The sequence below is a fragment of the Dromiciops gliroides genome, chromosome 3 (genome assembly GCF_019393635.1).
Source record: "Dromiciops gliroides isolate mDroGli1 chromosome 3, mDroGli1.pri, whole genome shotgun sequence".
Lineage (NCBI taxonomy): Eukaryota > Metazoa > Chordata > Mammalia > Microbiotheria > Microbiotheriidae > Dromiciops > Dromiciops gliroides.
In genome coordinates this window covers 2787726-2814760 of record NC_057863.1, presented here as the reverse complement: position 1 = coordinate 2814760, position 27035 = coordinate 2787726, and the positions used below count along the sequence as shown (strand labels likewise).

Sequence of the window (27035 nt, the reverse complement as noted above, 5' to 3'; positions counted from 1 at the left end):
GGTCCCGGCCCCGACGCCTCACCTTGTACTTGAAGGGCACCCCGGGCAGCAGCTCGCGGAGCAGGTTCTTGGCGATCTCCTTGCTGGCCTCCTCGCTGACGAAGTGCACATTGAGCACCTCATGCTCGTCCAGCTTGGCGAGGCGCAGCAGCGAGCGCAGGGCTATGCGCCCCTTGGCCTGCAGAGCAGGGCTGCGATCAGCCTTGGTGAACATCATCAGCACGTGGTAGTCCAGTTCCGCTGCGGCCGCAGACAGGCCGTCGGCCGGCTTGGCCTTGGACTCGGGAGCCAAGGGGGGGTCCGAGGCCGGGGCCGGAGCGGGCCCGGTCGTGGCCCCGGCCCGGTTCTCCTTGAGCCTCCGCGTGGCGCTGGAGAAGGTCTCGCGGCCCGAGCCCACGTAGTAGAAGGCGCACACGGCGAGCAGCCCCGCGAGCAGCAGCGCGCACTGGTGGGAGCGCAGCGAGCCCAGGCGGGCCCAGCTCAGGGAGCACGGGGCCCCGCCGCGCCCCTTCCCCGCCGTGCCTGCTTGGCCGCCGCCGGGCCCACCGCTGGCCCCGCCGCTGGCCATGCCCGCCTCCTTGGGCCCGGATCAGCTCCGCCCCGGCCTGTTCGGGTCTGAGCTCGCGGCCTCAGGAGCACAAGAGCCGATCTCCGTGCGTGGGCCAACCTGCAGCCACCAGGCAGCGGGGGAAAGGAGGAGACGGAAGAGATCGACCAGTGAGGGGGGAGATGGGGCTGCCCGCAGAGGTCCGGGGTCTAGGGGCCCTCGGTGCCCGCAGCCGGCCGGTGGAGCTGGAAGTCCTGGGCTCGCCCTGCCCACTTGGGGCGGGACCAGGAGAGTGAGCTCATCCTGGCCGGGGGAGGGCCGGGGGCGGGGCTAGGAAGGGGCACCCCGGATTTTAGACTTCTAGGGCGGGGAGCGAGCCCCCTTCCATTCACCCACCGAGGGCCGAGCTCCCCCTGGCCTGGAAGGGGGACCCGGATCACAGACTTATAGCGCTAGAACAGCGCCCCCTTTTCTCCCTCCCCCCACCAGGGACAGCTCATCCTGGCCGAGGGGCGGGCCGGGGGCGGGGCTGGAAGGGGTGGAAGGAAGAGGGGACCTCGAATCTCCCAACCAAAGCAGGGAATGAGGCGCCTTCCGTCCCCCCACTAGGGGCTGAGCTCTTCCTAGCAGGGGTCGTGGCTAGGATGGGATGGCAGGAAGGGGGCGCTTCTCCCAAAGCTGGGAGAGTTCCCCCTCCCCCTGCACCCGGCGCTGAACTCAGCAGGGCCGAAGGGGGAGAGGATCTCAGACCCAGAGCTAAGAGAGCCACCTCCCCCAACCCCCAGGGTTAGGTTAGGGTCTTCCTGGGTGGGGGGCGGGTCGAGGGAAGGAGCTGGAAGAGAATGGGATGGCGGGGGGGGGGGGGCGGGGGGGGGGGGGAGTTACTTAGGCTCAAAGGCCTAGAGCTGAAGAGCCCCCCTCCCTCTCTAGAGCTGAGCTCATCCTGAGGGGGCGGGTGGGAGGGAGAGAGGACCTAGGGTCACAGATCTGGAATTGAGAATGGCCCCTCCAAGGCCTGAAGCTTAGGGGCTGGGGGGGCCAGGATCCCAGGCCTAGAGCTGAAAGGTCCCCTGACCCCGACCAGTTGCTGAACTCATGGCGGGGCGGGGAGGAATTGTGGGATTCCCCCTCCTCACGTCTCCAGATCTGCTCTGAAAAAAAATCCCCAATTCTTTGAGCCTTCTCACAGAGGTGGCAACTGAGGCCCAGCTCGGAGAAGGAACCAGCGCCAGCCCCCTCCCCCAGGACATCCCTAGAGGCCCAGTGCTCCAGGCTTCCTGACTCTAGACTTCAGCTGCTCTCTACACCCCGCACAGGCTCTCCTCCTCTTGCTCAAGGGCAGCTTAGGTGCTTCCATCTTGACCTTGACCCTGAGGCTCCCCACACCCAGGTCTGCACTGCCCCACCCTAACCTACTCAGGCTTCCCTCTTCTAGAAAACATCTGGCCCTCCTTGGGGTGGGGATTACAGACCTGGGGCAGACCCAACATGGAACACCAGTGTCCTGACTGATGGAGGAAGCTAAAGGGATTAACAGATAACCCAAGACTTGAACAACAGCAGCTAAAAGGGTTAACAGAGAAACTAGGGCTTAAATTTTTATCCACTGGAACTAGAGGGTTGTAGTCCCTACCAACCAACACTATTAGCAGAAGCCTAAGGAGACAGTAACCAGGGACCAATGACCATTAATAGTCAATAATATTCCTAAATGACAGGAAACAAACTGCACCTAGGAACCAGATCTTAAAGCAAAGAGAGAGCCTTGGGGTCTGACAAGTTTCATCATGTCTTTATGAACATGCACAGAAAGACCAAATGTGTCCTTAGGTTCACCTTATGTTTAAACTCCCAAAACACACACACACACACACACACACACACACACACACACACACACACACACACCGCCCCGTGGAAGATGTTTTAGGACCCCAGGAAGTCCTGTGAGGAAATGGGGGTTGGGCTCCTCTCAATCTGGAAAAGGTCCCCCCCCCCCAACAAAATCACATCATTTAGGGAAACCCTAGGCTGGTCACAATAGATCTGCTCCTGAGCTGTGTCCATGTGGGGGAGAAGTTGAAGGATGGTCCCTGTGCTGCCTTCCCCATTGGCTAAAGAATACTGCATTCTGATTGGCTAGTTCTAGTTTGGGGCCTTTGGACTGTAATCCTTGAGTAATTGATGAAGAAGGGGAGGAGCCAGTCGAGTAAGGCAATAAAAAGGCCTTCAAACCACCATTTTGTTGTTCACTCGCTAGGGGGTGGCCATTCTTGTGAGAATGACACATCAAAGTTATTGGATTTCTATTTCTCACAGTCCAAAATAGGGTATGAACCTCCCACAGGAGGAGATGAAGATGAGGAGATAACCTACTTTTCTCACTATAAATATGACCTTATCCACCTCCCTGTTCGAGACACCTATCTCCTTTGGGTGCTTCTCCCAGTGGCCACCAGTCTTCTAATAAAACTTGGGAAACTGAGTCACTGAGTCTTGTAATTCTTTGGGACCACTCATGATCAATTTGATCAATTAAACCCATCCCCCACATCGCTGACCGCCCAGGAGTACAACAGAAGGGGAGGCGGTAAAAGGCCCCAGCCCAGCATAAAAACTGTGAGAGGTGACAATCAGGGGATCAGGGAGTGTGGACCTTAATCAAGTGGGTTATCCCCCGGACTCCCAGGTCTCCCCATCCTGCCCCAACCTCTCTGCTGACCTCCAAGCCCTTTCAGACGCACCTTGAACTGGGCACCCAGTAGACATCTCGAACCCTAAATCTGTGTCCAAAAGAGGTCTCCTCCTTTCCCCCAAACCGTCCCCTTCCCCACCTTCCTATTCCTGGAGAAGGCAAGGCCTCCTCCGAGACGCTCAGGCTCCCAGCTGTGAGACCCAGGCCGCCTTCACTTCTAAAAGGAGGACCCAGACCCGTTGGGTGAGGAGGAGCTTTGGCTCAAGGACGGAGCAGACGCCTGCCCCACAGGAGCGGCTCGGCCAGTGCTTGCTTCCTTCTGCTTCCTTCGACATCTTCAAGCACCTTCTACATGAAGCCTTGCCTGAGCTGCCCCTCCATGTCGCCAGGTCTCAGGAGTCCATGGATGCAGACATAGATGACACCTTACGTGCGCACCGTGCCTTGTCCTCTGCTCACTTTCCTCAATGCCTCCCCTTTAGGATTCAAGCTCACTGAGACCAGAGGCCAGTGCATTCTTGTCCTTCGGTCCCCTGAAGCTCCCTCTGTGGCGGACTCGTAGGCGAGTTCCATAAATCCTGGCTGAATGACTGACGCCGCGCCGTTCCATTTCCAGCCTCGGTGCCTTTGGGCAGGTGGTGCCCCACCCCTCCTTCCTGGCAGCCCCTAGACTGTGCTCTCTCTTCATCTCTGCCTATTAGAACCACTAGATGCCTCCTAGCTCAGCTTAACCACTGCCGCTACCCGAGACTTTTGCTGATTCTTCTTCCCAGCTCCCAGTGACCCTGTATTTGTTAGGATTTCTCCTTGCTCTATACAATATTGTTGATAGTTTGATTGGTATGGCACTAAATAAAGAGACTCATTTAGGTAGGATTGTCATTTTTATTATATTGCCTCGGCCTACCCATGAGCAATTAATGTTCTTCCAATTGTTTAGATTGGACTTTATTTGTGTGAAACTGTTTTATAGTTGCACTCATATAAGTTCCTGGGTTTGTCTGGCAGGTAGACTCTCAAGTCTATATTGTCTACAATTATTTTAAATGCAATTGCTCTTATTATCTATTACTGCTGGGCGTTGTTGGTAACACATTTCTATTCAAAAACACCAGAGAGAGGCAGCTAGGTGGTGCAGTGGACAAAGTACCGGCCCTGGATTCAGGAGGTCCTGAGTTCAAATCCGGCCTCAGACACTTGACACTAGCTGTGTGACCCGGGGCAACTCACTTAACCCTCATTGACCCCCACCCCCCAAAAAAAAACACACCAGAGAGAATAGGAGTAAATGGAATTTTCCTTAAAATGATTAGTAGTATCTATCTAAAACCATCAGCAAGTATTATGTTATGAGGATAAGTTAGAAGCATTCCCCATATAATCAGAGTGAAAAGAGGATGCCCATTATCACCATTATTCAATATTGTTCTAAAAATGTTTGATTTAGCAATAAAAAAGAAATTGAAGGAATTAAAATGGGCAATAAGGAAAGAAAACTATCACTGTTTGCAGATGATATAATGCTATACTTAGAGAACCCTAGAGAATTAACTAGAAAAACTACTTAATTAACAACTTTAGCAAAGTTGCAAGATAGAAAATAAACCCACATAAATCATCAGCATTTCTATATATTACCAACAAAGAGAAATTCCATTTATAATAACTGTAGATGATATAAAATATTTGGGAGTCTACCTGCCAAGAGAAACCCAGGAACTATGTGAACACAATTACAAAACTTTTTACACAAATAAAATCAGATCTAAACAAATGGAAAAATATCAAATGCTCATGGATAGGCTGAGCTAATATAATAAAAATGACAATTCTACCTACATTAATTTACTTATTCAGTGCCATACCAATCAGACCACCTAAAAATTATTTTTTAGAGCTAGAAAAAATAATAACAAAATTCATCTGGAAGAACAAAAGGTCAAGAATATCAAGGGAACTAATGACAAAAAATGCACAGGAAGATGGCTTACCATACCAAATCTGAAGCTATACTATAAATCAGCAGTCATCAAAACCATTTGTTACTGGCTAAGAAATAGAGTGGAGGATCAATGGAATAGGTTAAGCATAGGAGACACGGTAGTAAATGACTATAGTAATCCACAGTTGGATAAACTCAAAGACTCCAGCTTCTGGGATAAAAACTCACTATTTCACAAAAACTGCTGGGAAATCTAGTAACTTCTTTGTCTGAAAATTGCCTATTCATGTACTTTAAGCATTTATCAACTGGGAAATGACTTGTATTCTTTTTCTTTTTTTTGGTGGGGGGGCAGGCAGTGAAGGTTAAGTGACTTGCCCAGGGTCACACATCTAATAAGTGTCAAGTGTCTGAGGTCACATTTGAACTCAGGTCCTCCTGAATCCAGGGCCAGTGCTTTATCCACTGTGCCACCTAGCTGCCCTTGACTTGTATTCTTATAAAATTGACTCATTTCTCTATGTATTTGAGAAATTAGGCTTTATCAGAGATACTTGCTGTAAGAATTTCCCTGCCCCCCCCCAGTTTTCTACTTTCCTTCTAATTTTGGTTACATTGGTTTTGCTTTAAAAAAAAATTAAAAATTTTATGTAATCAAAATTATTCATTTAACATTTCCTATGCTCTCTATGCCTTGTTTGCTCCTAAATTCTTCCTTTATAAAGACTTAAGTGCACTGATGCTGAGTGAAGTGAGCAGAACCAGAACATTGTACACAGTAACAGCAACATCGTGTGATGATCAACTGTGATAGACTTAGCTCTTCTCAGCAATTCCAGGAAACTCATAATGGAAAATGTTCTCCACATCCAGAAAAAAAAAAACCTATGGATTCTGAATGCAGATGGAAACACTGTTTCTACTTTTTGGTTGCTGGGGTTTTTTCTTTTTTGAGGTTTTCCCTTGTGTTCTGATTCCCCTTTCACAACATGACTAATGCAGAAATGTTTAATGGGATTCTACATATGAAAAACAATTCTTCCTTCATCCATAGATCTAACAGATAAACTATTCCATGCTTTCCTAATTTGCTTATGGTATCAGCCTTTACACCTAGATCATGTACCCATTTGGCCCTTATATATATTGGTCCATACCTGCTAATTTATTTTCAACCTCTCCCTCTCTACTGGCTCCTTCCCTGCTGCCTACAAATATGGCCATGTCTTCCCCCAACCTGAAAAATCCCTCACTTGTTCCTGCTTTCCCTGCTATCATCCTGTCTCTTCTGCCCTTCGTAGCTGTAGAAAAAGCCATCAAAGATGGCTGCCTCTACTTCCTCTCCCCTCCCTCTGCTTGGCTTCTTACACTCCGCCTTCTGATCTCATCATTCCACTGAAGTTTCTCTCCAGAGTTGACATTGCTCTTACTTTTTCAATCCTCATTCTCCTTGGACTCTGTGGCTCACCCTCTCTTCCTTGAGACTCCCTTCTCTCTAGATATTAGAGACTTCCCACTCTTTCCTGGTTCTCCTCCCTCTCTGATGGCTTCTGTTTCTTCTGCTGGATCTTCCTACAAACCATGCCCTCTAAGCATGGGTGCCCCTCAGGGTTCTGTCCTGGGTCTTCTCCCTCTAGCCTACTTCACTGGGTGATCTGATCAACTCCCTTGGATTTAATGACCATCTCCATGCTGATAATTCACAACTCCACCTTTTCTTCCCCAGTCTCTCAGTTGACCTCCAATCTCACATCTCCAATTGGATGTCCAGTGGGCATCTTAAACTCACTATGTCCAAAATGGAACTCCTTCTTACCCCGAATCTCCCTCCTCCTACTTTCCCTATTACTGTAGAGAGCACCCCCATCCTCCCAGTCCCTCAGACATACAACCTAGGACTCACCAGGGTGAGGACTCACCCTGGACTCCTCACTCTCTCCCACCTTCCAGATTTAATAGGGTACTAAGACTTGTGGATTTCGCCTTTGCAACATCTCTCCCATACACCCCCTTCCCTCTTCTGACTCTGCCCATACCCTGGGGCAGATCTTTCACACCTCACACACGGACCATTGTAATAGTTGCTTTGGGGTCTTGCTGCCTCAAATCACTCCCTATTCATCCATCCTCCATCCAGCCACCAGATATCTTTTTAAAGTGCAGATCCACATCATTTCCTTACTCAATACACGTCAGTGGCTCCTTATCGTCTCCAGGATCAAACCATCTGGCTTTCAAAACCCTTCATAACCTGGCCTCTTCCTCCTTTTCCAGTTTTCTCCCAGGTATTCTCTGACATCCAGGGACACCGGCCTCTGGCTGTGCCACAAACTAAATGCTCCATCTCCCTGCTCAAGGCATTTTCTCTGGCTGCCTCCCCCCCCCCCCCGCCCCCCCCCATGCCTGGGATGCTCTCCCCTCTGCTCTGACTACTGACCTCCCTGGCTTCCCACCTTCTACAGGCCATCTCTCCTGAACCCACTTCCCTCTGATGATTATCTCCACTTTATCTTGTCTACAGGTTGTTTGTACAGAATTGTTGGCATGTTGTCTCTCCCGTTGGATTCTGCGCTCCTTGGGGGCTCGTCTTTCTCTGTGCCCAGCACTTAGCAGACCGCATGGCACATAGCTGGTGCTTGTTGACTTAGCATCCTCTGGTCCAGTCGAACAGGCCATAACTCAACATTCCATCTGCGTGCCTTTATGAATGGTCCGCCATGTCTAAAAGGCACTCTCCTGGACCCTCAGCTTTGCTCCACGCATCTTCTGAGCCCAGAGTTCAAAGGGCCGCACAAGCCATCTGACTAATCCTCTCATCTCTGTGAGGAAGGAAAATGAGGCTCTGGACGCTGTGACTTGTCTAGGTCGTGTCAGAAGATCAGAAACACATCCTGACTCTCAAGCCAGGGGTCCCTCACTGGAAACCCTTACAGAGCAGGAGCAGGCCAGAACTTGAGGCAAACCATTTCAAAGATTCGAAGGAAGCAGCTCCTTTCTGGTGACTGTAACAATTGGAGTGACACCACCTGCCAGATAGTTATTGTAGGAAAGCTCCGCCATGAGGAGAAGGCATCTGAGGGCAAGGCATTCGGCTTAGGTCAGTTCCTTGGCATCAGGAAGTGACATTTGCTCATGGGTACTATCAAAGCCATCAGCGGATTAGCTTAGAGGTGTGTGTGTGTGTGTGTGTGTGTGTGTGTGTGTGTGTGTGTGTGTGTGTGTGTGTGTATGGATGTTCCCAGTTTCAGAGGCTCACTCTCTCACTCTCTCTCGAGGACCTCAGGGCAGCAGAGCAGGAGACGCTGGCTCCCAGAGATAGATAGCTGAATCTAGGCCTCTTTCTCTCTCTTCACCAAATTCTTATTCTCCTTAATAAATGCTTAAAAGTCTAAACTCTTGCTAAAGCTTATAATTTATTGGCAACCACTCATTAGATATTTTAGACAGTATAGCTAGATAGCAACTTTACATGACAAAGCCGGGGTCCCCTGGGCAGGAGTGGAAGGAGAGACAGTTTTGGACAAAAATGTGATATAAAAACAAACTTTAGGAGGAGCCCGTGAGCTGTTCAAGACGGCAGACGTGCTGGACCTTCGTGAGGCCAAAGGCGAAGACTTCACCACGGCGAGGATGGGGACAAGAGTATTCACAAACTGAAGCAGAAGGCCAAGAAACCCAAGGGTTGCGGCTTCGGCTCAGAGGAAGGGTCCCGGGCCTGAATGCAGAAGGACTATGACAGTGTGGAGCAGGACGGAGATGAGCCCGGGCCGCAGCGCTCTGTGGAGGGCTGGATTCTCTTTGTGACCGGGGTCCACGAGGAGGCCACCGAAGAAGACATGCACGACAAGTTTGGAGTATGGGGAAATCTCGGCCTGGAGTGGCGCACAGGGTACCTTGGAAGACATACTCTAGGTGAATATGAAACACACAGGGAGGCTCAGGCTGCCACGGATGTGACGAGACAGCCCGTAAGCATGGACTGGTGTTTCGTTCGGGGTCCCCCAAAGACAAAAGGGGAGGTGGCCGAGGCGGGGCAGGAGTCTGGGCCGGAGACGTCGCTGACGACGCTGCTCAGATGCCACCCCCTCTAGAGGATCATTTTGCCTACATCCAACCTTGGAAGAAAGGGGCTGGGATGGCACCGTTCTTCAGCATCTCCCACCTCCTTACATGTTTCTTTTGCATTGTGAATAAACAGTTTAGTTTTCCTTTCTAAACAAAACAAAACACTGTATTAGTAAACCATTAAAATAAGTGGCTTGGTCCGGCAAGTCTGTTGAGCCCAGTATCCAAACACAAGCCCACATGCATCTCTTTAATATTATTCCTAAATTATAACTAGAAATGGACAAATACACCTACTTTCAATTTATCAACAAGCACTGAGGGAGTCTGAGAAGGCCCCAGTGCCAAGGGATTCACAGGTGTAAGCTCCAGGCGTCTCTTGGTGCCAACTCTAGTGGAAAATGGTCGATGTGTGGGCCTGGGATGGGGGAAGTGTTAAAGGTTGGGAGAGTCCACTGACTGCTGGAGACACCCTCTGGAACGAGGCCAAAAGAATCCCAATCCCACTTCTTCGGCCCATATAAAGCGTGTCTTTTGCACCAAAAAAACATTAGAACCAGGAATGGAATTGTAACTGCCCCAGGTCCAAACTCTGCAAGAAATGGGGCGGTTTCTAAATTGTTAGCACCACTTTGGGGTGATGATATATCTCCAACACTGAGCACAGTGACTGAATGGTGTTTGAGGGGCTGAAAATGGGGTAATCAGGGTGAAGGAGGGGGAGAAAAGAGGCCAAACAAACACTTAGGGTACAGTCTTCACCTTGCTTCTGCTGGTTAACACAGGGCAACAAAGTTAATTTTGCCACTAAAGAGAAGAACATCTTTCAAATACCCAAAGCATTCGATTTCTTGCTTCAAGGAAATCATTTTACTCATCCTCTTGGCCAAAGGGCAGCCACAGAGCAATCTGGGAGAGGGTAAGGTTGGGGGGAGAACACAAGACCCTTACATAACCATCCTCCTGGGCCAGATTCTGGCTGGGGCAGGATAGGAGAAGAAAACCAACACTTGGCTGGAAAGAAGTGTTTTATTGATGCACTCCTTGAACTTTTCAGCATACAAAGTCTTTATTCCAGTACAATATTTACAATTCTTACATAATGTACATTTTAGAGTAATAAGAGCATATGTGTTTTTGCATTTACAATGAAAACAAGCGACTGCCATGTCTGACACACCAATCTACAGGCTAATGAGAGTCAATGGAGTGAGGAATGGGCTGGGAAGCCCCAAAGGAATGCCAGTGAGCAGGCTCTGGGATAAGGCTAGGAAGGGGTTCACTGTTTGCTGCTGGCTGACCCTCCCATTCTGACCACAGAGCACCGGGCAGCTCCTCATGACCGGGCAATCTGCCGTGCTTATAATCATAACATGGCTTTACTAAGTTCTTCTATTTCCTTTGGGGAAAAGAGGATTGGATGGAACATAATACGAAAGGATGCTAAAAGGATAAATGCAACAAAGAATATTCACCATTTTCTGCAATTAAAAAACACTACTCACTATACACCTGAAAAGAGCAAATTGATGTAAACAGAAAAGACGTCTAAAAAAATAATATCAATTGTATAACTGACTCATTGAAATTCAATTTAAAATACTTGAACAGGTTCATTCGGATGTTCTGAAAACGTTCTAAGGAGCACAGGATCTCCCAAAGGCCTTCCCTCTGCATCTGCCAAAAGGCTTAACAAGAGGGTGTTGCTCAGCCACCAACCACCGGGAGGCTAAACCATTTCAAATCAGCCATGGAGAAAGATTGATCCTGTTGGTAAAGAGGGGCCTGGGCTCACCTCAATTTTCTAAGAGTAAAGGTGGGCTGAGCCCCGGGTCAATATCCCTATTCAAAAGAGGAATGGTCATGAACTTTCAAAGAGATCACTGGCCTTGCAGCCACCTGGGAACAGTGCTGCTGTTCAAGGCCAGGGTTCCATTCTGTTACAAATGAAAACAAATAGTTGTGGTCTTTCTGATTGATTATAATCATGTCTTTTTACAAAGAAATGTAAAAAATGTTGCTACATGTGTAAGATTACCTTTGAAAATACTGCGTAATACACTAGAGATCATTAAATTGTTGAGGTCATAAAATAAAGGAACGTTTCCAAATTCACCATGAGAAGACGAGCGCAGACATTTCCACACAAATGTACAGCTCTGAGAAAGCACAGCAGATACTAAGTCTGAAGGGAAGACCAATGTCATCAGTCAAACCCTGTAATGCCATGGACTCTTGGAGATACCTGAACATTTAAGCACTGTACCGACAGTAATAAACAAGTGGCATTCATTAGCATCTACCTTTTGTTGTAATGGAGGCATCACAACTACTTAACCAGAATATACCAAGAAAAACCAGAGCTTCCCAAATCAATTCCATCTTCTGTGTTCTGTTCTCGGACCGAGTGCTGTTCTCTTATAGGTGACAGAGCCGGACGGTCCTGATGTCTCTCGACCCCAAGGCCCAGCAGGCACCTCTTCAGATCCAGCCAACAATTCAACTTGTATCGTTTAAACAACAACCCCCCCGTGTCTGAGTCAATGTTACAATTTCAAAAGCCTCAGGTGTAGTACATAGGATAAGAAGCCATGAGAGCAAAACCAAAACTGACCGGGGAACTGGCTGGAAAGGAGTCACAGGTCAAATGCATTTCAAATGCAATCGAGCCAAGGTGTGCCCAGAAGCCAAATCCAGAATTAATTTCTGCCCATTCACCCTACAGGGACTACAAAGTGCTGCTTTGGAGAGATCAAGCAGCAGAAACGGGTCATTGTGGTGGCCAAAACCACGTCCCCCATGAAAAGACTGAACTTGGAAGATTTGAGAAAGCAACAGTTGTAGTTAGTGCCTCAAAGTGAAGCTAATGCGGCCAGGGTGAGCAGCTGCCTGCAGTGGAGCAGAAGGTGTGGGGGGCTCATAGCACCAGAGGACGCTACTTAGCACCGGGTGGGCAGAGCAGCAGAGGCTTAGGAGCCTAAGGGTGGGGGTGGGTGCCAAGGGATTCTCCAGCCAGCCAGGAGGACCAAGGGCCAGCACGAGGATACTCATCTTGGACACTCCGACTTAGCAATTCATCTCAAAACAAAAGGCCCAGGGATGGGGGTAGGGGAACCAGAGCCTACTTTAAAACTGTATTGACTGAGAGCTCTGGTTTTGTGCCCTTGCATTGATTTATGTAAATTATTACTTTCTTTTTCTTCAAAGCTGTAAGTAGTTTACTTTGTAATCAAGGTACATTGGATGGTTTTACTGGAAACATGTTAGGTTTTTTAAGGAAGTAATTCTAGTCTAAAGGCATATAAAAATGTGCTTTTAGGACTTAAGTTTACATTTTATCATAGCTATATGACAGGGAAGCAAGAGGACTTAAATTCTCGTTTTAAAATGACAAAATGAAAAGTCTCTAACACTCTCAAAGACATCAGTGATTGCTCATCATTAAGCAAGACTGGATAATTTATAGAGCTTAACAAATTAGATTACCGAGATTTTTCTCTGGCTTGGTTTTTCTTCATAAAACGATATGACTTGCCATTAAATCACCTGACGACGTAACTAACTATGATCTATTTAAAATTCTAATGTTGGAAATGACGCTCTACTCAAATCACAAAATCACACGGCATTTCTCCACTCACAGTCCAAGTCTCTACTTGGAGCCCAAGTGTCAGCATCCCACTTTTATTCCTTAGTGACGTGATTCACAAGTAATGGACAATTCAACACAAGGGGTGGCTGCAGATGCAGAAGAAGCGTCGAGAGCATATGTGACGATGCCAGGACGCCAGGCATGACAAAGGAGCCTCGTGCTAAAAAGGTCAAGAGCTACATCTTTGATGCTCTGGAATGAAAAGAACTGTGATCAATAGAGTTTGTGAACAGAGAACATGCATCTAATGGGTAAGGCTGGGCAGGACCAGGGCAGGCGCCCAGGCGGGGCAGAGCGGACCAAGAACTGGGGAAGCTGGCTTCTGAATGAAGATGGGGGGAAGGCGAGTCCTCGCTGGCCCAGACACAGCCACCAGCACAAATCTGCTGGGCCCTTTGGAGCAGGGGCTCCCAACCAACCTCTCAAGCTGAAGTCTCCCATTTTCGAGTCGGCTCCTTTGAAAGTGACCTCTTGGTCACAGCTTAATTCTGGGAGAAGAATTCTATGGCATCAATACATCTGGCAAGGACCAGGGAAGCTGACCCAACAAGACGGCATCCCGAGGACCAGGTTCTGAGGGAGAAGACTGTGCCAGGTGGGAGCTCAAACTTCTCCCCTGGACCCGAGCCTGGGGTGGTGCCGTTGGGATCAGGGACTTTCTTCCTCACTGTGAAAATCACATATTGCACATGGGATGAGAAGGCAGAGAAGGCTCTGCTGGCCACAGAGCCAGCCTGGGCCCTGAGCTCCGGCTGTGTACGCACGGCTAATGGAATGTGCTAAGCATAATTCATGGAAAGAGGTGGCCATGCTTCCTTAAAAAAGAGTCCCTCGATCCCCCAGCACAGGCAAGCCCAGAAAGCAGGCCCCTCGCACCCATTTCCAAACAGTCTCCTCCCAGTCTGCAGAGGTGCAGAGACAATCATTCACCAAACTGTTTCCACAGAGAATTGGCAAGGAATACACCTTTTCCCATCACTCATCCAACACCTAGACAACCTGAATGTGCAGCATGAAAGCAGGAGGAAAAGGTGCATTTTCAGCTGGGTAAATAAGAGGGCACCAGATTTAATTTGTTTCCCTTCTTTAAAAAATTCAGAATTTCTGTGAATCTTGCTGGAAACGGTTTAGCTTTTCTGGATTATTGGAGGCCATTTGGGAAAAATCACGGAAAATGTCTTGGTAAGTTTCATCACCTGCATAAAAATAAAATGAGGAAACTGTCAGATGTACACGACAAACTTGCAAATGTACATGAAATCTGATGTCTCTTAATTAGAACATAATCCGGTGAAGTTCATGATTTGACAGTCAGAGCTAAGCAGTTTTAGAGACAAGAAATAAGGTCAAAGTAAATGACAGAAAAAGGTAACAGTAAAAAAAGCCAATACCTGGACAAGGTGCCTCAGATGCAGCCAGAGAAGAAAGGGCAGAGTTAGAGAAAGGTAGAGACCAAGGGCTGGAAACAATGCACAGAATAACCAACCCACTCAGGACTCCAAAGGTCCCACCCAACCAGAGCCTCGTAAGGCAATGACAAAAAACCCAAAACCCGGCCTCAGGTAACTGGGAGAGATCTCGCCCCGTGTCTGGCCCCCACTACCTGTGGGACCTTGGGCAAGTCCCTCTGCCTCCTGGGGCCTCGGTTTCCCCATCTGTCAAGGGAGGGGGGCTGAGCGAGGCAGCCAGGTGTATCTCTCTGGACCACTGCATCTCTCTTTAGAGCTCACCTTGAGCCACAAAGTTGTGCACACACAGGCCAGGACTGTGTGAATAACGGTGCTCTGACAGTCTCTCAAAATAGCTTTTTTGCTTAACTAAGTAGAAGAGCAGCTCAGGCATCCTTTGAGACACAGGTGAACATACACACTCACACACACACACACACACACACACACACACACACACCCCTAGGAGACCGAGGCCACACCCCAGACACACAAGTGTAAGAGCTTATTCCCAATGCTGTTTTACTTGGTGGGTTAATTCCAGCACGGGGACCAGCATGGAATACTCCTCCTCTTCTCAGGGGTTGGGCCATGGAGCCAAAGCACAGGTGAACAACACCTGCTTCAACAACACAGTTCCGCTACCCCTTCCAGAGCCAGTCACAGGCCCCCTGCCTCTATCATGCCCTGGGCTCACAGCAAAGCTCCTGCTGCGACAAGAGGCTGCCACGTGTGCAGGTGTGGGTAGAAGGAATGGGGCTGGGCCTCTCAGAAATTGGGGGGAAGCAATCGGTGCCTGTCCCGCTGATCTGAAACTTGGGCATCAGCTCCAAGAGGAAGGTTCTAGATCAGATTTCCCTCTCGGAGTTAAGGAAGTCAGTTACTGACAGAAATCTGAGTTTGCTCTGGGGATCCTTCCCGAGCTGAAACCCCAGGAATCTGATGTTGTGTCTAGACGAATGCAAAGGAACTGACATGGCTGATGGGAGCCAACATTGAGTTGACCAAGTCAGCAGGATCCATGCTCAGCTGATTTGATAGAGGAACCAGCTTCTGACTGACTGGCGACAACTCATTAGGTTTTTAGACAGTCTAGCTAGAACTTTAGCCCCCTCACAGATAGCAACTATTCATGGGACAGCCCACCTCCCTGCCCAGGGACTTCTGAGTTCCCTCCTACACACCCCTCCTACACACACACACACACACACACACACATACACAAAAAGCCCTTCTGGCGGCCTTGGGAGGCCATGTGAGGAGATTAAAAACAAATGAGAAGGGGGCAGCTAGGTGGCGCAGTGGATAGAGCACTGGCCTTGGAGTCAGGAGTACCTGAGTTCAAATCTGGCCTCAGACACTTAACACTTACTAGCTGTGTGACCCTGGGCAAGTCACTTAACCCCAATTGCCTCACTAAAAAAAAAAAATGAGAAGGAGGCAACCGCAGCCGAATGAATTCTAGAAAAGAGAATTTGAAGCAAGTTTCCCTTCTCTTACCTGCTGCCATAAAATACTTATTGTAAACAGTGCAAAATAGCATTTGTCCCCATTGGTTAAACTGGAGTCTGGCAACGGATCTTCCCAAAGTGTATTTAAAGTGCAGGCCACAGCTTAATACAAAAATACTCTAGCGTAGGTTTTACTCTTCCACACCAAAAGGGACAGAAAAGGCACACAGGAGACACTGGGGAAGGAGGCCAACCGTACCCCAGAAAGGTCCCAGGCAGCAAGCACCAAGCACCAAGAGGGCAGGAGTAGGGCCTTCAGCTCCTGGCCGGGCCAACAGGCTAGACCAGCCAGCCCCCCTGACCGGCCCCTCTGGAAGGACCGCTGCCCAGGGCAAGACCCATGTGGACACTGCCACACGCAACCAAATGTACTGCTGCTGCTGGGAGGCATCGGCAGCGAGAGGAAGCTTGCCCTATAGGGGCACACACTCGCCCATGCACACACGGCCACACGCGGCCACCTAGTTTCCCTCATCCACCCTGTCTCCAGCAGTGATGGCCTGAAATGAAGTCTCAGGAGGAAATGAGATGATGACACACACACAACACATGCAGGAACAGTCAGGCTTAAAGGTTATTCTCTACAACAGATTCGCTATCTAGTTATTCAAACCTACCCAGGCTGGCTTTCTGCTCCTGACTTCTGAAGGTAAACCAAGCCAGAGCATTCCTCTGGGAGGCTTCCAGAGACCCACTGCAACGTTTACACAACAGGGTGCCCTTGAAACCCCTCTGCCCCATTAAGGGGGAGCTCCCTTGTTTGGGCTTTGGCTTTTAGGAATGAGGTTCACTGAACACGTGGGACTCAGCCCCTCGCCTGCATGGACAGGTCACTGAATACACACGGCCACTTCCCCTGTGAGCCTGTCCAAGATTTCTGACCAACAGCTCCCACGCTGGCTTGTCAGCATTTGGGGAAGCGGCTCCTTCAAAGCGAAAGAGATCTATGCGCATCCTGATACACCCAGGGACTCTAGCTATGGGGCAGTGATTGCGTGTGGCTGTCTTCTGGAGACAGGGCTGAGCATAGGAATCCCATCTGGCTACATCCTAGGCTTTTTAGACAAAGCAGGGAGAGAGGGATGGAACTACCCAGAAGCCTCTGGAAGATCCAAACAGGTTTTAGCAAAGGTGAGACCTCAGCATCTCAGCCGGGACTCCTCAGAATTATGAAAAGAGAGCTGAGGGATTCTCTTGGAAGATTTTAATTGATTTCTCACTTTCCCTTCTAAGTGAGCAGGAAGCCCTGACCCTACAAACCAGGCAAAGATAGGAAGCTGACTTCCCCTCACAGCCCAGGGTTATAAAAGAAGGTTACTGGGCAGTTAGGTGGCGCAGTGGATAGAGCACCGGCCCTGAAGTCAGGAAGACCTGAGTTCAAATCCAGCCTCAGACACTTGACACTCACTAGCTGTGTGACCCTGGGCAAGTCACTTAACCCCAATTGCCTCAGCAAAAACAAACAAACAAACAAACAAAAAAGAAGGTTACCCAATGATCCAACCCTGAAGACCCTCCCTGCCCAGAGGCCAAACAGCGGGATTCGTCAGGGAGACAAGGGGGCTGCCTGGGCTCAAGCATGTGGGCTCCCTTATACCCCAGAAAGAATTAACTAGGCCACCCAGGAATGGGCAACATCTTATCTGTATTCTGGTAATATCTCTATCACAACAATTGTCTATTCTGAAAACTGTCCAATTGTAAAATTTGGAAGACAATTATTTAGCAACTATTTCAGATTTCCAGTTAAACAGACGGGCAAAATCACTTTCTCTGCTCGGAACCCACAGAAAGGTCCAAGGAAGGCATCGAGAAGATCTATGGTGGTGGCAGCAGAGCAGGTGCTGGGCCATGGGCAGAGTGCTTCCTGCTGCCCAACACCAAATTCACACCAATGACGTTCTGACTAATCAGGTGAAGAGAACTCCTTTAGCAAACCCAACAGGCCAAGAGCCAGGACCAAATGGAAGAATCTAGAACACCAGGGTCACTGTACAAAGCTGAAAGGGACCTCTCTTGTAAATGTCAGTATGCTATACACATAGATGTATCTATGCACACGTGTGTGCGCACACGCGTGCGCACACACACACACACACACACACACACTCTTTTTTCTTTTTAAAGTGCTTAAACACAGAGGCCTCAAAAATGGCCTACTAAGTAGAGGATCATTTAAATATCTGATATAAAATTCTCATCTAATATTCAAGTTTAGACCAATGGGTGACCTTCAGAACCACTGCTGAACACCCCCAAATGGCACCTCATTCACAGCCCGGGATTGGCAGACTCCGTGCTATTGTCTGAACGGTGGGACAAAAGCCAGAGCTGTCCTTGCCTAGAGGTTTCAGCCTCCCTTTGACCCACAGAAGGGTCGTACAAGCCCCTGAGAAGGGGCCTGCCGTTTCACTTCTCACTTTAAACAGCTGTTAGAGCGTGCCTTATGTCAGCAAAGACCAGAGACACTTCGAGGCTCGAAAGGGGAAGGAAGCCTCCTTCTACATGCTAAATAAAGTCTCTCGGTGTTGGTGAGACCAAAATGCCCATCGCAGCTATCTGGCTACACATGTTCGAGCTCACCTCTCAGGCATGAGAAGCTGAAATCTAACCAAGGTGGACATGAATGGGAGTGTTTGATGAATCCCTAAGACTAAAGTCATGTAATGGCATGAGAGGCCTCTGCGAGCGACTCTCATCTCAGAGAACACCAAGTGTGGACAACTGTCCAGGCTGGAGGTGCCTCCAGCTCGGCGTGCCAACTCGTCCCGGGCTAAGAACTCCTCGTTCTGAGTATGGAGGAGATGAGCACATCAGGATTTTGCTCAACTAAACAAACGAGTTTGGGGACAGTATTTAAACACATTTCATCAGTTACTGTGCATTCTGGACACGCCGAATCGTACATTTCCCCTACACAGACTTCTGTCTATGAACTGGCTACTGCAGCCCATTACGGCCTACTGACCTGACAGGCATTTCAAAGCCTCCCAAATTAGTTCATTTTTTTTCTAGCATACACACATTTCTTAATTTAGTCAACTTTTCTCTTTTGTCTTCCCCACACATCAAAGAGACTAGGATTTCTTTGGCCAATGAAGGATTTGGTGACGGGCACTGAGGAATGACTGTTTTCCCCACCTGACAACAGACTCCTCCAGGGGGATTCTCATCAGAAAACACCCACTCTGTTGCCCCATGGGTGTGTTACGTAGCCCTGGCCGTCCTTGCCCCCTCATTGGAATATTTAAGGGCAGGAGAAAGACGTATGGCAGAGAGAGGAAGTCCACAGCGGGCAGGAGGGAGCTGGTGTCTAAAGGCCTGGCCACGAACCCCTGGAGAAGCCACTGAACACTGTACACATATCGGCCAAGGAAGTCACAACTTACAAGTCAAGTTAAAAAACACTATTGTACCAAGGTGACATCTTTTGTCTAAGAATTACGGATCTTCTAACTGTAAACTGATAAATTCTTGAATGCATTTCTTATACTGCATCTCCGTGTGGTTATTGGGAGAATATTGACCTGGCTGTCCGTAAAGTCCTTCAGACTCGCGCATCTCTTCATTCATTCTGGCCAAACGCAACCTGGGGTTAAAAGAAAAAGATTTGATGAGAGAAACCAAAGCAGCGCGAAGCGGCATCACAGCCCTGCCCAGGTCACTTATTCAGGAAACCACGCACAGCAGCATGAGAAAACCGGCTTCTGGACCCGGGCACGATGCCTTGAACTGGTGCTACGGAGAGAAGGCTCACACAGGCCCACACTTGGCAGCCTTCCTCTTCTTCTGAGGCTGGGTCTGCTGGGAAGGGATCCCACACTTACTCACTGGCCCAGGACTGTCTGACCTCCTTGGGGTTCACTGAACCGGGGCCAGACTTTGGGCAGAGCCCTGAGCTTACTCCCTCTGCCAGCCTCAGCCTCCCTGCAGCTGGGATTAAAGGAATGCAAAATGTCTGGCCAGCGAGCTCCTTGGAAGATTTTACAAAACCCTATCAACAAAATCATGATTTGGCCACATCTATTTTCCTAAGCTATGAATGAAGAGCAGAAGCGCTCTGGTCCATCTGGAAAGTTTCTGAGCTCCCCCAAGGACCAAGCAGGGTCGGAGGGAAGGGCTCTTGGGTGCAGCAAGCTTGCCTCCCCATGGCCCCTCAGGCTCATGAAGTGGCCACGGCTGCTGAGGCTGCTGGGAAGGAGCTGGTCCAAACGCGGTTGGTCTACTCAGAACCCTTTGCGATTTAAAAGAAGTGTTCTTACGATCTGTCAGCAGTGGTTTGGAACACAGAACGCACAGCCCAAATCCAAGACATGGCTGCCAGATTCTCGGAAGAACATTCGGATGCCTTGGTAGGGCCATCCCTATTGCTCATGGCTCTTACCGCCATGGCTACAGATCCTAGTGCATCCCTCTCCTTCTCCCGCCTGATTCTGTTCCCATCTCCCTGTGAAGCCTTCACCAAGAGCCCACCCCCAGGCTGGCAGCGTTCTTTCTGGTCTGTGACGACTGTGGAAATGCTGCCTGCCTACCCTTCATCCCCAGCTCTTGGCCGTGCCTCCCAGGGAAGAGGAAGACAAGCGGGGCAGATACACAGAGCTCCCCTCCTCTGAGAGCCTAAGCTCTGTCTGCTTTGTTCTGCCCCTTTTAAACCTAGTGAGTGTCATGGCAGCAAAGGGTCTATGAGTGTATGAGGAAAAGAGAGGAGAGAAGGTGGGCAGCAGCCCCATGAACAATGCCCATGGTGCAGGTCTTGGGCACTCACAGCACACCCGCCATATTGTCTGAAAGCTAGCCCCTCCATCACGCTGCTCCACTCCACTGGCAGACCCTGAGAAGGGCTGATCCTCTTTTTGCCCTCTCTGAGAGTCTGACCCTGCCCCCCAAACCATCTTGCTGACATTCTTACTAAATCTCGAGTGTTCCCGGAGCCATTTCTCCCAGGCCCCCAACAGGCAGCCTTCGTCCCCAGCGTGAACAGGCAGACTTACAGGGTCACGATATCTGCATTCGCGGCTTCTACGGCAATGCTCAGTGGGTCATTCCCTTCCTCGTCGGGGGCGTGCTGGTTGGCACCTCGTTTCAGGAACAAACACACCTGCCTGTGGAAAAAGAATCGAGTCCCCACGAGCCCAGACTGATTTTAAGAGGGAAGTGCCGCCATTCCCACAGCAGGCATTAGCAGAGTGCCCAGGCAAAAGGCATGAGGGGAATGTAAAGTCATATGGATGGCAGTCTTCACCCTGCCAAGCAAGCTTTAAAATCCAGCTAAACAAGGATTTCGGCCCGCCTCTTCTAACTGGCAAAGGTGGGCATGTGGCACTGCTAGAGACCAAGGCAAAGGGCCCCGTTCTGACCTATGGGGAGGACCAAAAAGGGCGCGTGCCAAAGGGAGCACAGAACCAGAGTGTCGCCTATGGCACCTCCATGCCAGGAGCAGCCAGAAAGGACAAGAAGAGAGGACGGGCTGGCTTGAGGGAGGAGGGAGAGATACCAGGGGCCCACAGGCTGGACCATCTCACAGGAGGGAAAGGGCCGAGTGCCCGGCTGGGTCTTTAGCAAGGGAAGACCTAACCAGGCTGATGAGATGACAAATGCACGAGAACAAAGGGCTGAGAAAAGCTACTGTTTTCCTCGGTGCTTCTGGTGGAGGAAATGAAGCAAAGCAATGCACAGAGCCTGGCGAGCCCAAGCGTCTGAAGGAGATGATCTGGACGTGAGCCTCTGCTCAAGTCAGGAAAAAGCCAGGGGTCACTGGGAAGACTGGAGTTAAAAACGCCGCCGCAGCTTTGATGCACAAGGAAGGAAACCGTCTGTGCAAGGCCAGAAGGGCATTTGAGGAAGGTGACCACAGAAGTCAGGCCAGGTGACAAGGGCCCGGCGGACGACACCATGGCCTTCTCCCCTCTCCGTGTCCTCGCAGGGACTGTCCCCCAAGGCTGAACACCCTCTCCCCACCTCTGCCTTGGAGGTTTTCCGGCTGCCTCCAAGAATCAGCCCAACTCCTACAGCCTCCCCCCCCCCCCCCCCCCCCGTGGTGAGCTCTCTTCTGCCCCACTGACACCACAAGAGCACCCAAAACACTCCCTGACTGAATGGACTGGGGCGTCTCCTGGGGGACAGAAGGGGCCGCACACACCCAAGAGCTTACAAGAGATGCAGGGCGCCTGGGGGTGAGTGGCCTTTGTTTTCCTTCCCATTTCAAATGATATTTGATTGCACTGATGGGACTCACGGGCCCTTACCCAGTGTGTCCCAAGACGGTGGCGTGGTGCAGCGGGCCTCGCCCCTTGGCATCCCTCTGGTTCACGTTAGCACCATTCTGCAGGAGGAACTCACAGGTCACCAGGGAGCCCTAGGAAATAACAAAGCCAGAATGAATTAGAAGCTGACGATATGGCCAGGACCTGAGACTGACCGACTCTACTCTCTGGCCCCGAGCTCTTCCTCAGGGGCAGTCACCTTGCTCTCAGGGGCACCGTCAAAGAGACGGCACACTTCCAGTCTTTGCTAAGGAATGTCTGGCCTGGGAGCATGAGGAGAAAACCCCAACTCATTTAGTACGACAACAAAAAAGTTTAATGAGCCCATCTTCAATCATGATTTAATGAGCCACTTCGCTGCTGCTGCTGCCAGAGGTGCAGCAGGTACAGCTGCCGGGGCACCCAACTTGGAGTCCGAAGCTCTGGGTTCAAATCCTGCCCTCCGACACTTACTGGCTGCATAACCCTGGGTCAGCTATTTAACCTCTGCCTGTCTCAGCTTCCTCTTCTGTAGAAGGAGGGAAGGGGCCCCCAAGGTCTCTTCCAGACCTTACTGACAAAAATCACAATGAAATTGTTCTCAGGATGGACATGCCAGACCGCCTCTCTGCAGCCACCCCCACCGCGCATGCGGCACAGCTTCCCTACCCCTAAGACAGCCTGGATAAGTGGTGTGGCTTGGCTCTCTTCAGGGTTTGCCCAGTTGACATCTGCTCCATGAGCCAATGCCTCAGCCATGTCGGGAAGCCTTTTTTCATAGGAAGCCCGGTACAGCTGGAGTCCTGGATGGACGTGCTTAAATTCAAGAAATACTGAAGAATCTCGCCTTTCTCCCTCTGAAAAGGAAACACATCCATGAGCCACGAGGTGCAAAAATGCCAACGGGGCGGCCCTGGAGTCAACTCTTCCCAATCAATGCGTGCCTTGTGCTGACAAGGGCCAACTGTTAACCGCACCTGTAGGAGGCTGAAAAGGCCTCCAAGAGCCACCCTCCAGGCCACAGGAACTTAGGGGAATGGGGAGCCCAGCCTGGCGGCCATCAGTCCTCAGACTGCAAATGAAATTCCCCAAGGGGCCTCTGGTCTTCCTCCCAGACCGAAACGACAGGTGATGGCTGACGACTCTGGTAGCAGGGTCGCCACCCAGGAGATGGTTAAATGCTCCATCCTACATCTAGGAAAGGACCCAACACTTGGTGAAGAGGGGAGGTTGTGAATACTGGTGGCAAGTCAAAGTCAGGGGGAAAAACCAGGTGAGAAGACTAACATATCCTGGAACGGAAGGGTGTCCCAGGGATACACGGCAGAGACAGAAGGAGCTCAAAATGAGACATTCCCCAGCTTCTGGTGGAATCTTTTCCATCGGTCCTAGGGGCTCCCAGGAGAAGAAATGAAGGAGGGCCTTACTACTGGACAGAGCCAACAGGAGATAGGGCACTTCCCTGTCCCATTGTGGGGCTTCTCTTATCAGCCTGTGGCTCTATTTGGTGACTCTTTCAAGAATAACAGCAGAGTTTTCAGAAAAACCTTTGGGCAAAAGCCAATTTAAATACAATTTAAGTGGAAAAAAACCCACCTGGTTCGTATAAACTGTTAGCAGAAACCACAGAGGACAGGCCTTCTCTGATATCATCAGCACACTGCTGGATTCCGCTGTCATTGCTTTTGACTGTGTAAAACAAAAGGTGCACAAGGCATGAGCCCCTGCCAGGGAGGGAACGTGTGTCACAGACAGCATGCTAAAGCTTGCTCTCCTCCAATTCATCTGGCCGCCAGCCGCCGCCAATGAATTTGGAATAATTGAGATACTTTTACCAAACACTGAATGATTTGCAAGCACTTAGCTTATCCCGCTATCTGGATCGCCAGAGTCTACAATCACCCTTTACATCGATCCCTTCCAGGTCAGGAGAAGCAAAGTGCTGAGACTCTGACATAGTTGAAAGGGATGCTCCATGACAAATGAGCTCACAGGTAAAGACATGGTCCCACCACACAACGAGTACTAGCACCAACTTGGAAGGCTCTGCCAGACAGAGGAGTACTTACTACTACGCAGTTTTGAAGAGGTATCAAAGTAGGAGAAGAGGGAGTCTAGCTCATCAGGACAGAACAGAGATTCCCGCCTGGCCTCGTCGCTATTTACAGCCACCGCTGGGTACATGCAAGTTATCAAAGCACAAAGCAGGCAGTAAGAAGGGAAAAGGGCAGGAAAGAGTGTTATTGGGGGAGATTCAGACAGAGCAAAAAGGAAGTTAGGTAACTAAGACGTTGTTGGCTTGGGTTAGGCTTGGGGGAAATGATGGCCCAGATCTAATCATGTCTGTCAGTCTACCGAAATGTGAGTTTGACAGCCGCCCCCCGAAGGGCATTCTTTTAAGGATGACAACTAGCAAAGAAATCTACCATTTCCTGTGAAGGCTGAAAAAGATATGACTTGGGTTACCTGCCTTAAGCTAACAATTCATGATACTAATTCATTAAAATAACAATCAGGCTGTCTGAGACTTACCAAAGGGGTCAATGTCTAAACTTCTGGCTGATGGTCCAACGGGGTCCTCTAGTGCTGGCTTTGAGAAGCTGAGTCCCTTCTCCTCCCGACCTTGGCTCAGAGTTTTCTTCCCTTCCTCTGGTGGTGATGAAGAAACAGAATCCTTATCCACAAACTTCCTTTCCACGTACTTTGCTTTGATATATGCTTCCTTCTCCTGCCTGATACAGAAAAGCAGAGGACATGTGAGTCAGTGCCCTAGTAACTGTCGGTCCAAACCAAAAAAGAGACCATGAGACATTTCTGATCATTCTCGGAGTGTCGCTAGATCAGGATATTCCCTTTAACCCCAACCCATACTTTATAACAAAGCTTCTTAAACTGTGGGGCACAACCCCATATAGGGTCCTGAGAAATTTGGCAACAGTAAAGGTTATGTATACCCACTTTATAGACCTACATACTCAGGGTTGCATAAAAATTTCTCAGGTGAAAAGGGGTGGCAAATGGAAAAAGTTCAAGAAGCCCTGCTTTTTACACCACGGCTGACTCAAAATTGCCCTGAAGGCTTTAAGCCCAACCTCCCATACTGGAAGGACTGGGGCATCCAGCGTAAGGCACTGAAACCCCCAGGGCCCCAGGGAACTCTCCCAGCTGGAAGGTACACAAACAGTAGAGGGAGCTCCCTCCCAGGGCGTTCTGTATACCAAGGATACCACAGGGCTAGGGCAGAATAAAAGATACGTGGGTCTAGTCATGCCACTTCTGGGCTCCAAAATCTCCAGGAATCTGTTGCCCCGGAAGTTCTGTGAACTTCCCTGCTCTGTGGCACGGCCACGCCCCTCGAGCTCACAGTTTGTCATAGGCACTTAGAATACCCTCCATCTCCTTTTGGCGCTCATGAAGCACGCCATTAAAAACCACTAGACAGGCTTCAGTGGGGCAAACCAAGGGCACAGAAAGGCAGAACAGGCCCTCCCTGGCCTTGACAAGTGTGAGGAAGAATTTATTCTTTCACTCTGGCAAACAGCATCTGCCCATCCCACCATGGGCCCTTCTCTGATGTACTCAGAAGGGGCTGCTGCGTGTGACTGGCATCTCAGCTCGTCTGTTCTCTATGTCGGTGATATCTATAGATCTGAGAGTTTCTACCTCCCCAAGCATCAAATGGGAGTTTGCAGGGCGAAGACACTTTAACATCAACAAATGTGTGGTGAATGGGGCAACAAGTCACATTTCTGCTTCCAAAATTCATAAAACGGATGTCATGCTCATAAGAGAATACAAATGCCAACCTACATTTTTTTTTAAAAATCCACATTTTCACTAGGTGTTCTTTTTTTTTTTTTTAAAGTGAGGCAATTGGAGTTAAGTGACTTGCCCAAGGTCACACAGCTAGTAAGTGTTAAGTGTCTGAGGCTGGATTTGAACTCAGGTCCTCCTGACTCCAGGGCTGGTGCTCTATCCACTGCGCCACCTAGCTGCCCCTCAATAGGTGTTCTTTTGTGCTCTTAATACAAAGCAATGAGATCCAAAGCAAGGGAAAAGTCAGTCTCAAGCAGCTCACAATCATGGGGGAGATAATAGGCAAAGAACCTATGTACAGACAAGTTAAATGAAGGAAAAATTGGAGATAATTAACAAAGGGAAGGCAGTAGAATTAAAAGAGATTTCTGCAGAAGGTAGGATTTTAGTGGAGACTTGAAGGGAGGTCAGGCAAGCCAAAAACACTGGAGAGGAGGAGGGGAAGGCATTCCAGCCACTGGCTGGGACAGCACGAGAAACAGAGAGTCTTGTTTGAGGCAGTCAGAAGGCCAGTGGCACTGGATCAGAGAGACGTGAGAAAGAGCCTACAGCTTATGATGGGCATTGAATGGCAAATGGAGGATTTTGTATTTGCTCCAGGAGGCCCATCACTTCTCACAGCACAGTAATATTCTATCACATCCATGCACTACAAGTTAGTTAGCCATTTTCCATTCGATGGGCATCTACTTGTTTCCAACTCTTAGCGATCACAAAAAAAGATGGCTATAAATATTTTGGTGTGAAGGGAGGTTTTCTTCTTAAAGATGGCTTCCTGGGGTATGAAGCCTGGTGATGGCATCTCGGGACATTGTACCTTATTTCCAGAATTCCAAACTGCTTTCCAAAATGGCTGTTCTGCTTCACAACTCCACCAACAATGTATTTCCTCAACCCCTCCAAAATTGGCTGTTGCCATTTTTTTGGGCCAATTTGCAGCATGTACGGTGAAACCTTAGGGTTATTTTTATTTTTTTTAGTGAGGCAATTGGGGTTAGGTGACTTGCCCAGGGTCACACAGCTAGTAAGTGTTAAGTGTCTGAGGCTGGATTTGAACCCAGGTACTCCTGACTCCAGGGCCGGTGCTCAATCCACTGCGCCACCGAGCTGCCCCAAA

General features: G+C 49.6%; 2 protein-coding genes and 1 pseudogene across 9 annotated transcripts in view; 1 reads left to right on the top strand and 2 right to left on the bottom strand.

Moving 5' to 3' along the window:
• Window positions 1–807, bottom strand: part of XXYLT1 (xyloside xylosyltransferase 1) — a 70973-nt gene extending 70166 nt beyond the window's left edge. Inside the window, exon 1 of the mRNA XM_043990972.1 lies at window positions 23–807. Coding sequence (XP_043846907.1) covers window positions 23–568 — 546 coding nt within the window. The 5' untranslated portion in view covers window positions 569–807. The remainder of the gene's footprint in view (window positions 1–22) is intronic.
• On the top strand, window positions 730–9246 carry LOC122747070 (annotated as a pseudogene).
• Window positions 9247–10264: 1018 nt separating this feature from the next.
• The window catches only part of ACAP2 (ArfGAP with coiled-coil, ankyrin repeat and PH domains 2), a 115584-nt gene continuing 98813 nt past the window's right edge, over window positions 10265–27035 (bottom strand). For 4 of the 8 annotated variants that reach the window (XM_043990947.1, XM_043990949.1, XM_043990948.1 and 1 more), the window contains 8 exons: window positions 24635–24834; window positions 24172–24276; window positions 23699–23791; window positions 22772–22959; window positions 22106–22215; window positions 20852–20962; window positions 19388–19449; window positions 10265–14097 (listed from right to left, as the gene is read on the bottom strand). In XM_043990947.1, coding sequence (XP_043846882.1) covers window positions 13997–14097; window positions 19388–19449; window positions 20852–20962; window positions 22106–22215; window positions 22772–22959; window positions 23699–23791; window positions 24172–24276; window positions 24635–24834 — 970 coding nt within the window. In that variant the 3' untranslated portion in view covers window positions 10265–13996. Of the gene's footprint in view, window positions 14098–14292; window positions 19450–20851; window positions 20963–22105; window positions 22216–22771; window positions 22960–23698; window positions 23792–24171; window positions 24277–24634; window positions 24835–27035 lie in introns of all 8 variants that reach the window. The other 4 variants (XR_006355474.1, XR_006355475.1, XM_043990951.1 and 1 more) reach the window with 2 other exon arrangements.